Source organism: Schistocerca gregaria, chromosome 3, assembly GCF_023897955.1.
Source record: "Schistocerca gregaria isolate iqSchGreg1 chromosome 3, iqSchGreg1.2, whole genome shotgun sequence".
Lineage (NCBI taxonomy): Eukaryota > Metazoa > Arthropoda > Insecta > Orthoptera > Acrididae > Schistocerca > Schistocerca gregaria.
In genome coordinates, this window is record NC_064922.1 from 516,145,793 (window position 1) to 516,158,142 (window position 12,350).

Genomic DNA, 12,350 nt, shown 5'->3' on the forward strand with positions numbered 1-12,350 from the left:
CATCAAACCGGTCTCAGGATTGAAGTGCAGAACAACAACAACATAAATGTGTGCAAAAATCTAACAAAGGATATGTAAACTCCAACAAGTGCTATGAATAATTTAATGAAATAAAGACATCCACTATGAAATTTTAGATACCTATATCTGATGAGGGCAGATGAAGTAACAATATCATAAACAATTTGAAAAAGACAAAGACCCATGACAACCACAATATCTCAAATAAGATTATTGAATTTTCATCCAAATTCATTATTATATACTTGGCCAGGATGATTTATGAAGCAATCACACGTAGACTGTATCCACACAGTTTAAAAATTGTTAGGGCTACCACTGTACAAAAAAAGATGACACTTCAGAACCTGAAAACTGCAAACCTGTTAGTATTATACCAGTAATACCTAAAATATTTGAACACATTCTGTAAAACAGATTAATAAACTTTTCCCCATCACAGAAGATCACAGCCAGAAGTAAATATAAGCTCCAAAAACCTATATATACCCACTACCTCAGCAACACAAGAAATTGTTGCTATGTACTACAAACAGGGAGAAATCAATAATTGGACTATTCTGTGATCTATCAAAAGCTTTTGATCTAGTTAATCACAACATTCTCCTTGAAAAATTAAAATTCTGTGGGGTGAGAGGCAATTCATTCTATCTTATAAAACCCTACTTAATGAACAGATACCAAAAAGTAAAAATAACAGATGAGGAGAGAAATAAATACCACTCAGACATGGGAATGATCCAGAAAAGCATGTCACAGTGTCTTAGGCCACTGCTGTTCTTGATAAATAATAATGACCTACTGGAGGAAACTTAATAAAAAATGAATACTATTTGTGGATGATAAAAACATTTCAGTGTGGGAATTCATCTAGACAAAGTTACATACGAAGCAGAAAGTGTATAATGCAAACAAGAAAACTGGTTTAGAAATAATAAACTGATAATAAATTATAAAAAGACAAACATTATGAGCTTTAAAACAATTGACCACAAGATTATAAGTTAGTATTAAAAATCGAGGGATACAAACTTTAACAAGTAACATGTCTAAATTTGTGTCTCTCCATTTTGATAATAAATAAACACGCACAGAGCACACCAATAGCATAAACAGTAAATTAAATTCCAGCTGCTATGCACTAGAGAAGTCAGCCAAAAACTGTAAGTATTGCAGAATTCTCAAAATATTTTACTTTGCACACTTTGAATCAATATTGTTGTTTCGAACAGAACTATGGTGAAGCTCACTACATATGAAGACGGTACTCATCGTACTTAAAAGGGCTATACACATTATGACAAACGCAAAACAACAAAAAAGCACCAAAATGTAAACGGCTAGACATTTTAACAGAAACAAATACTTATATACATAAAATACTGACACACACTAAGGAAAACATGAGATATTTTAAGAAAAATGAAAAGCTGCATCAACATGGAATGAGAAACTGTTGGGAACTGAGAGCAATCCAACACACAAGTTGCTATGAGAGAAGTGTAACATATATGGGGATGTACCTAATCAGCTGACTTCCAAACAGTATCAGCACAATAAATAAAATTAATATCTTTAAGAACACAGATATATACTAGGGAAAAATCCATTTCACTGTGCAAGTGAGTTTACTAAGTACTGCAAAGAAAACTAAAAAATTTGATAGGAAGTAACCACCATTCAATTCAAAAATCAATAAATCAATTTTAAATGTAAGGGAAATATTCATGTACAGCGATAAAGAGCTGAATACACTGTACAATATCATAAATGTATTATGCTGAAATCTGTGCTATAAATTCACTAAGTTGCAGAAAGCTGTTATTGTATAATCAAAATGTCAAGGCCTATATGTAATGTTACAACATGTATCAACTTAAATACATCATATGACTACTAAATTTCTCTTAAACTTGTGTTCTAAGTGACCTACTGCCCATCTTACCCCTCCCAAACCCAATTCACTCCCATATCTCCCTCAACTATTTGGTTTTTTCTTTCCCGAGATGAACCTAGGGAGTGTGTTATTATTTAATTATTTATGTGTGTGTCTACTGTCTGTGCTGGGAGTTGTATTTCTGAAACATAAGTAATAGCCATCTCTTCTATGCCTCTGTGAATTAAATGCTTTTATCATCTTAGTAGAAAATGTCTTAGCTCAGCTTTCATCTTATGTCCACTTCTTTTTTATAAAGACGAAGGCTGAAGTTATTACAACATAACTGTAATGAACAACAAAAAGTGTTGAATGATGAACACTACTACTCCAGTCATACGACAAAAATTATCATACAGGATGTATGAAAAGGAGACATTGAAAACATGAGCATTTTCTTTTTGTGCGATGATGGGTAAGCACAACTAGAGAAAGTATGTAGCGATACAGGAGCAAGGAAAGAAAAACGACTATCTTGAGAATCAGAATGTTCTTTCTCCTTTCAATTTATTAAATGCAGGAGAAGAAATTTTAGGTTTGTATAAAACAACTCATACACTCACCCAGTGGTTGACCCCTGGCCCACCGCATTCTGCCAGTTTTTCACCTTGGCCATTATATAGCACTATCTTTGAATGTGTAGCTCCCCTGAAAAATAAACATAAAATGAACAGCTGTGTAACTTTTCTGTCTATAAAAGTTCAAAAGTTCAGAGAGAGAGAGAGAGAGAGAGAGAGAGAGAGAGAGAGAGAGAGAGAGAGAGAGAGAAAGAGAGAGAGAGAGAGACCTGCCATTGTAACAGAAAATTGTATCAACAAAGAAATGGTCAAACAACCCTGTAGGCCATCCATAATACTAGCCGCAACTCTTGGTTGTGCATATATGAAGAATGAGCCTTCAAACGGATGCTGAAACAGACACTGTGCCTTAAGAAGATATATAGGAGACTAAGCTACCAGCAGAGTACTTGTAATATCAGTATTAATCATTAAATTGTCAAAACTGTCCAATCAACAAATAAGAGGTATTGCATCCTATAATATGAAATTCACAGAAATACTCAAAGTCATACTGTTACGTGGACATGAAGTATGCCATTCCATCAGTATGTTTTGCTTCCTGTGGCACAACAATACGAAAAGGACATACCTTGCACGTGTCTCTTCCTGGTACACCGTATTTTCCAAATTTCTCACTGAAGGAAAAGTGATTCACTGACAAAAATGCCCAAAACCTTTCCAAACTGCTTTGTCATTTCAGAAAACTGAAATACTAAGCATTATTGTACCTTTAATGCTTTAGTTGTGTACAGGCATAGAATTATGCCCATTTCAATATTAACTGCTTCATTCCCTGTGAATGGCATGCTGTTGGTGCTCTCCTACCTAATTAGAGATAGCTTGCGCAACTATGGATATTGGATAACTGGGAGCAGTATACTACCATTATCGTTTTAAATTATTCGACAATAACTCTCATTGGACAGCCCGGAACATTTAATTAATTGTGGAATTTCCAGTTGTGAGAGTTAACATTTTACAGCCTGAATTATGTCACTCCGGCGGGCATAGTGTTATGTTAAGTGGGCGATACAGGTACAGCATATGAAATTTGTAATAATAAAGCGAGTAATTCTTTGTGTTGCTAGTAGATGCAATGGGATGAAACGGCGCGTGTTACAACCTACCCAACAAACATCACCGTAGAACATAAAGAATTATCTGATAACGTCGAAAAACAACACGTGCACCTTTTCCCTGCTGCGGAAACCCTTCCTCGCCGATAAAACTTATTAGTCCAGAAGGGAAAAACACGGATACCTGGCCTTCTCGTTTCCATGGGGGCAGTATGATTCACAATTCTTGTTGACCAGCGGCTATTCCGTCGACTAGGTACGAGGATATATTTGATAACTTAAACTGAAGTGGCAAATTTAACTTACTAATCAAAACATCAATCGTAGTTCTAACCCAAAGAAAGGTAACTATTATAAAGTTCATACTTGCGGATAAATGTGTGTTCATACAATTCGAGGAGTACAAAAAGTCACCAGTATTATATCAACCTGCCACACATTGGCAGAATCTCCGCTGCCAGGGGCCCCACAGCTAAACAGTTCTGTAATTCGGGTGACATGGGATTAGGGAGAAAGGAGGAGGAGGTGTGCGATAAGCCCTTACCAGTTTCTAAATTAACATCATAATACTGTTAATGTTTACGCATTCAAATTCGCTCCAAAATATTTGAGGTAATACAACACCCACATAAAATTTCACCGGAATTTATTTTCGAACGTTTGTTGTAATTCTACCGTACGAAATAATTTTTTTCCGATCAACATATCGGCTCAAGACTTCTATTTGTATATTCTGTTCCACTCTTGTCTGCAGCGTTCTGTTATTAATGCGAATTTGCGGCTCCATATTGTTGACTAACATTGTTTAATTTCCCTTCATTTCGTTTCATTTTCATTGGTCCTTATAATTGTTTGTTGTACAAGGATTACAACATGATATTGGACAAATTATTGTGATTTACAATACACAGTTTTAAATCATACATGAATATTTACATTGATTAAGGCTTAATATTATTACAACTGAAAAGGTAGCTTATCGTATAGTCTGTCTCCTGTTTGCAGTGGCCCATTCTGTTTTAGTGTTGTGTATGCATGTTGAACCACATCTTGCTTTCTCCTTTGGTGAACACAGCTCACCAAACAATTTTTTGACACACGCACACTCACTCACACTGGCGATAAATGACGTACGCTATCGATTCTCAACCTGCAGGACACGAAAAAAAAAAAAAAAGGCGATCAATATCTTTAGTGTCAACTATAGACTTACAGACTTACACTGTACTTTGTGTTGAAGCCAGAGTGGGCGGGGCCTGCCGCCGTTTTAAGTAGCACCAAACGTTAGCAGACTACTGTTTACATTTGTTTCTTGCTCATCATCTCTGGCGTGTGCAAGCATCAACTGTTTTAAATACTAAAAATTACAGTGCTTACAAGAATAACATCGTGTCAAGAAGGCATTTTTGTTTTGTTTTTTCTGTTGCTACATGCGTATTTTCTCCAGCAATGCGATACATTTGGCCTCGTTAATGTACCGTGTTTTTTTTTTCCTTTTTTTTCGATGCACGTGTTTCGAACAACCAAGAAGTGATGTGAAAAAACACGCTTTCGTTATCCGTTTAATTCCACATTTACTATATTTGTATCGATAGCAAATGAAGCTGAACTCCGAAACCAATGCTTGTTCGCTTACTGGTGCTGCTTCTTGTTCGTCACATTTTCAGCTTTCAACTAGTATGCACGACATTTTTAATGTTACCGTTTACAAGACGCTTGACATACGTGTGCTTCGTGCTTTGAGATACAGAGCTACACACCAACATTCAGACATTTTCGGACTATGTTACAAACTACGAAATACTCGGGAGAGTCAAAAACATGAAGAAATTGTAAATAATATCAGTAGGAGAAGGAGAACTGGTCATTTTGGTCAGGTGATGAGTCCCGAGATGTAAATCCAACATTTCAAAAGTAAATAGTCTACAGAAGTGGATAAGGAAAGCATAATTGTATGCCTCATGCATTTAAGAAGGACGTTTCGGTTTCATCTAATGACCATTCCCGAAAGGCAATAGATCGGCACATGAAGTTCCTCCCTAACAATTGAGGTATGAGTATTGTGTTGTAGTAGTTCAGGTAGACGTGTTGAGATCGTTCACTGCATGTAGAAATTAAATAATACAGAAAAGATATCTACCTGAATTTACATTCGTGTCCCCCCCCCCCCCTCAACACACACACACACACACACACACACACACACACACACACATTCATCACAATGAACAATTTGGTGTAACTGCATGGTGAAACAAGCAGTTTGATCAACCCTGTGCCACTCTGCAACTAACTGCTTAGTACACAGTATCAATACTAGGAATAAGAATAATATGGATTAATATTTAAAATAGCTTACTCTTGCCCAGAACGTACTCCAGTATTCAGTAACGCATATTTTCAATAAGTTACCAGCAACTATTAAGAGTTCAGTTTCAGACACGGCACAATTTGAACATAATTTAAAAGAATTTTTGGTGGCCAACTCCTTCTATTTCATCCATGAATTTCTCAACAAGTGCAGTAGAGCATTTTAATGAAAATTAATTATACTTTAATTTTTGACAATACTTGGTTTTAACAGCCAAGTGAATGATGGATGTATAGAAAGCAGATGTAAGTCTTTAGTCTTTAAATAGTGGAAGTTTCATTTTAAATCTTGTACATAATTTGACTGTTCTTAAGTGAGGATCATTGAAATGAATAATTTTCTTTAATTTTTGACAATACTTGGTTGTAATAGCCAAGTAACTAGCTGCTGTGTGAATGATTGATTTAATGAAAGCAGATGTAAGTATTAAACCTGTAATTATTAGAAGTTTAATTTTAATTCATGTACATAATTTTACTGTTTATTGACTGAGGATCATTAAAATTAATGAAATTCAAGTTTTTCTAATTACATTTCTGTAATGTGTTTGTCTGACATGTTCCACCCCTAGAAGGATCCCCTCTTTTGTGGGTCTATGGAATGAATAATTAATCTAATCTGCAATTAAATAACTGCACTTAAACGAGACATGACAGAGAATCTGGATCAGCGACGCACACTGCAAGTACAATTCGACAACGAAAACGCAAGGTCATGTACACCAAATCTCTTGGCTTCAAGGGTGCCCACACTCGGGGGCAACGGGGGAGCGGACCACCCTCGCTCCCTTAGCTCTTAAGGAAAGGAAAAAAATATTTGTGTAGTTAAAAATTTTTCTTTCAATAAAATTGTTTAAAAGTTGATATTACGTAGGTTTTTAACAGGGTCGGAACGGCAACTTTTTTTATATCTACTTACATGTCGCCATTCGTGTTCCAAAATATGTGTAGTACCCCACGCCCCCCCCTCTCTCCCCCTCCCCCCCTCTCTCCCCCCCACTCTCTCTATCTCTCTCTCTCTCTCTCTCTCTCTCTCTCTCTCTCTCTCTCTCACACACACACACACACACACACACACACACACACACACACTATCGCATGGGAGCCCTTGCTTGGAAGGAGTATATAGAGGGTCTATACAAGGGCGATGTACTTGAGGGCAATATTATGGAATTGGAAGAGGATGTAGATGAAGATGAAATGGGAGATACGATACTGCGTGTAGAGTTTGACAGAGCACTGAAAGATCTGATCCGAAACTAGGCCCCTGGAGTAGACAACATTCCATTGGAACTACTGACGGCCTCGGGAGAGCCAGACCTGACAAAACTCTACCATCTGGTAAGCAAGATGTATGAGACAGGCGAAATACCCTCAGACTTCAAGAAGAATATAATAATTCCAATCCCAAAGAAAGCAGGTGTTGACAGATGTGAAAATTACCGAACTATCAGTTTAATAAGTCACAGCTGCAAAATACTAACGCGAATTATTTACAGACAAATGGAAAAACTGGTAGAATATCAGTTTGGATTCTGTAGAAATGTTGGAATACGTGAGGCAATACCGACCGACTTCTCGTAAAAAATAGATTAAGAAAAGGCAAACCTACATTTCTAACATTTGTAGACTTAGAGAAAGCTTTTGACAATGTTGACTGGAATACTCTCATTCAAATTCTGAAGGTGGCAGGGGTAAAATACAGGGAGCGAAAGGCTATTTACAATTTGTACAGAAACCAGATGGCAGTTATAAGAGTCGAGGGGTATGAAAGGGAAGCAGTGGTTGGAAAGGGAGTGATACAGGGTTGTAGTCTCTCCCCAATGTTATTCAATCTGTATATTGAGTAAGCAGTAAAGGAAACAAAAGAAAAATTTGGAGTAGGTATTACAATCCATGGAGAAGAAATAAAAACTTTGAGGTTCGCCGATGACATCGTAATTCTGTCAGACACAGGACCTGGAAAAGCAGCTGGACGGAATGGAGGAAAGGGGGATATAAGACTAACATCAACAAACGCAAAACGAGGATAATGGAATGTAGTCGAATTAAAGTCGGGTGATGCTGAGGGAATTAGATTAGGAAATGAGACACTTTGCTATTTGGGGAGCAAAATAATTGATGACGGTCGAAGTAGAGAGGATATAAAATGTGGACTGGCAATGGCAAGGAAAGCGTTTCTGAAGAAGAGAAATTTCTTAACATAGATTTAAGTGTCAGGGAGCCATTTTTTGAAAGTATTTTAATGGTGTGTAGTCATGTATGGAAGTGAAACATGGACGATAAATAGTTTGGAGAAGAAGAGAATAGAAGCTTTCGAAATGTGGTGCTACAGGAGAATGCTGAAGATTAGATGGGTAGATCATGTAACTAATGAGGAAGTATTGAATAGGATTGGGGAGAAGAGGAGTTAGTGGCACAACTTGACAAGAAGAAGGGACCGGTTGGTAGGACATGTTCTGAGGCATCAAGGGATCACAAATTTAGCATTGGAGGGCAGTGTGGAGGGTAAAAATCGTAGAGGGAGACCAAGAAATGAATACAGTAAGCAGATTCAGAAGGATGTAGGTTGCAGTAGGTACTGGGAGATGAAGAAGTTTGCACAGAATAGAGTAGCATGGAGAGCTGCATCAAACCAGTATCAGGACTGAAGACCACAACAACAACAACTGAGACTGCAGTCTAATATGCGCCGTACCTTGCAGCCACTGTTACAGTATGCTTGGTTTCCCCCTGGATGTGATAAAGCGTTGTACACAGTGGTTCCGTATTCGATTCGAGAGTTTGCCGACATGATGTTTAGTTACGGAAAGGCAAACGGCAACGGGCGGAGTGCAGCAGTGTTGTATCAGTAGATCTATACCCGCCGACAGCCACAGCACTCGATGTTTCCAACAGTGTTTCGACGTTTGTCTGAGACAGGGTCATTTCAGGAAGTCATGAAGGACGTACCCGATATGTTCGGACACCAGACTTGGAGGAAAATGTGATTAACACTGTGGAAGGCGACCGCCGTGTCAGTACCAGGCAGTTGGCCTTCCAGTACAGGGCACGCAGGGCTTACTAGCGACAGACTTTCCACATCGGGGGCAGTTTTGTCACTGGTTTCTTCACAAGGCAACTACGATTCCGGTATTTGTGTCATTCAGCCTACTCATAGATGGGGTCATATTTACGCGGAGTGGTATCTTCAGCTTTTGTAACAGTCAACTGTGGAATAGTATGAAGAACCCCCCATGGTATGGTGACAACGAATCAGCAGCATCGGTGCATCCAAAACGTGTCGGTCGGGATAAATAGCGACCGCGTTTTGGGACCAGTCTTCTTTCCACATCGACTAACAGGCCGGAACTATACGCGTTTTTTTGCGGGAGACTTTGTCTCCGCTGCTGGAAGAAGTGCCACTGACTATTCGAAGGGTTATGTGGCTGCTAGATGATGGTGTTCCACCCCACTTCGGCGTTAACGTCCGGACGCATCTCAATCGTGTCTCCCCTGGTCGACGAATCGGACGAGGGGATCCAGTTGCATGGCCTGCTCGTTCACCCGATCTCAGCCCTTGCAATTTCTGGCTATGGGGCATCTCAGAAGTATCGTGTATGCAGAGACAATTTCTGCTGTGAAGAAACAGGAGCAGTGTATTCGTGCTGTCTTTGCACTGTTCGGATGCAGCATGTTCTGCGTGAACGTGTGATGCAGAACATCATACGGAGCATACACGCAAGCGTCGAGGCACATGGAAACCATTTCAAACACATACTGTAACTGTGGCTGCATGGTACAGCGCATATTAGACCGCAGTCTCTGTAACAATGTATGATTGAATAAATAGTCTTTAGCATGGAAACCATGCATTTCCAGACATAAGTTCAGTAGACATTTTTTTGTTCCGTATCCTCTCATCGATCAGTCGCTAGAGTTTGTACACGGTGGAAAAATCACCCTGTCTACGATACCGTAATCTCAATAAGTGGCAGGACGTGTTGTGGGTGTGTTCATTTTATCGCAAAATGTAGATAAACGACAGTGAGGAGCGTTAAATCAAGTGTGATCTACACCTACCCCAACCGCAGTCAATGTTTAACGCAGTTAAGAAAATTAGATCTTTTCCACGAGTAACTTGACAGTGCACTTGCTTTTGCGCATATTGGTAAAGATCTTAATTAGGTAGGTATCGTTGCGTTAAAAACAGTTCATTCTAACTCCCTTCTCACTCACACTATCAAGTGTCATCCGTGAGCAGGAGGCATAGTTAATACAAGCCAGAAGCGATTTGTCTTAACCACGGATTAATCCACGTAGACCATGACACTGGCCCCACAGTGGCACTGTCTATTCCTTTTAGGGGGGGGGGAATTAATTGGTAGCAGTTTTTAATTGAAAATAAGACTGTTCAGGATTATGTGCATATCATTGTGCAGAATTTTTAAGGCAGAGGAAAGAATACATCACTTACAAACTAATGTCTTTTCGAACATTTGAAGAATACATTCGATAGAATTATATCTTAGAAATCACATTTTCATATTACAAATTGCCGCAGGGGTTTTATTTAAATATGTTGCTCTATGGCCTCCTGTGCAATATTATGAAATTGAGCCAACGGCCGCATGCTCGAGAGGGATTGTTGATGTACCCTCGCACGAAATTATAAATACGTAACAATGTATAGTGAAACAGACAATCAGAATCTCTAGCGGCAAACCCATACTTTAAGCCCGCGCTTCCTAAAACTGCCAGTTGAAAGTGTCCACTTAAAAATGCAGTTTCAAAACATTTCTGTTAAGTTTTCGTCCAAGCTTTACAGTTTAACCCATTCAGATATCCCTGTTTTACCATTCGCCCCTGTCTAATGTTGCAGTATTAAAGGGGCTCGATGCGCTCAATGTTTATTGTGCAGTAATACTGACTGACTGAGAGCAGTATTGACGGTCTGTGCAACATATTGAAGGTGACAGAAGAGCTTTGAAAATATTGACGCTCGCTCAATATATTACGAAATATATTGTACCGTGCAAGTGTAATACTGTATGTAATAGGATTGAAATCAGGCGTTTGGGTTTATAGTCAGCCAGTTACCAACGTTATAGGTTTTATAAACTGATGTCACGCTTCCCGCCACTTTAGCACAATAAACTGTACCACAAATACGAGTTTCGCTGAGATCTTAAATGCGTTGTGACACTGGAAATGCATATTTTCGTAATATACAATTATAAATACGAAAACAACCAAATGCGGCATATTAGCTTTGGAAACGCTCAAAACAAGATGATGGTGGCTGCTCGATTTGCTGCTCTCAGCCAACAACAGCGCAGGGCACATGCATGACCTAGTCGCTTTTGGTACGGTTTGTTGTGCTAAAGTGGCGGGAAGTGCCACACAGCCAACAACACTTACGGAATAGCTTTACTATCCTTATGGTTTCCAAATGGTTCAAATGGCTCTGAGCACTATGGGACTCAACATCTTAGGTCATAAGTCCCCTAGAACTTAGAACTACTTAAACCTAACTAACCTAAGGACGTCACACACACCCATGCCCGAGGCAGGATTCGAACCTGCGACCGTAGCAGCCCCGCGGTTCCGGACTGCAGCCCCAGAACCGCACGGCCACCGCGGCCGGCCTTACGGTTTCCAGCCGAGGTCGTTAACTAAACAGTGATTTTGAGAAAATGTCAAACGTCTAGTACAGCCTCCATTCCTGCGATGAACGGTTTTTGAGCTGAACTTGCTAAACATCGACAACGAAATTAACTCCAAACTTTAACAACAATCTGTCATTCCTGCAGTAGCGCCCTTTTCAGTTCTTGCTTTATCTTTATCTACTGGTTCTTCAGTTGGAAGAAACTCCAGAAACGGCTGTTTCACTATTGACTAAAACTGTTCTCTGCATGTCTGCTTTTCACAAGCTATCGATCAGGTATGCACAGCAGATTCCATTTTACAGTCCTCACTTCTCGTTGCCCCATGTACACGAAATACTGACGAGCCTGTATTCTTTATACATCTATTCTAGCTTTCGCCTCACGTTATTTGAGGAAACTACGGACAATCTAAATCAAAATGGGGTGACAGGGATTTTCACCCCCCCCCCCCCTCCTGTAAAATATAAAACGTACCATAAAGTTCGATCTTGGAATGATTACTGATCTTATTATACGTTAATGATCCTCCGTTTTATTTGGATAAGAAACTACAATTAGTTGTTTTTTCATGTGACAGAATCGTTGTTGAACAACTGAACAAAGTCACGTGCCTTATGTAAAATATTTGTGGTGTACCACACCAACATAAACGTATCTTACATTTCAAACATTTTGTAAGACTGTTTAAAAATTTATTAATGACTTTTTAACATCACCCATAGAGTCAGCCTCAGAATGA

The 12,350-nt window shown here is 39.0% G+C and overlaps 1 protein-coding gene across 3 annotated transcripts in view; it reads right to left on the reverse strand.

Annotated features, from left to right (window-relative positions):
- LOC126356176 (N-acetyl-D-glucosamine kinase) overlaps positions 1–12,350 on the reverse strand; it is a 199,925-nt gene that overhangs the window by 75,879 nt on the left and 111,696 nt on the right. For 2 of the 3 annotated variants that reach the window (XM_050006938.1, XM_050006939.1), the window contains exon 2: positions 2,521–2,605. In XM_050006938.1, the coding sequence (XP_049862895.1) occupies positions 2,521–2,605 (85 nt within the window). Of the gene's footprint in view, positions 1–2,520; positions 2,606–3,959; positions 4,055–12,350 lie in introns of those variants that run through there. The other variant, XM_050006940.1, reaches the window with a different exon arrangement.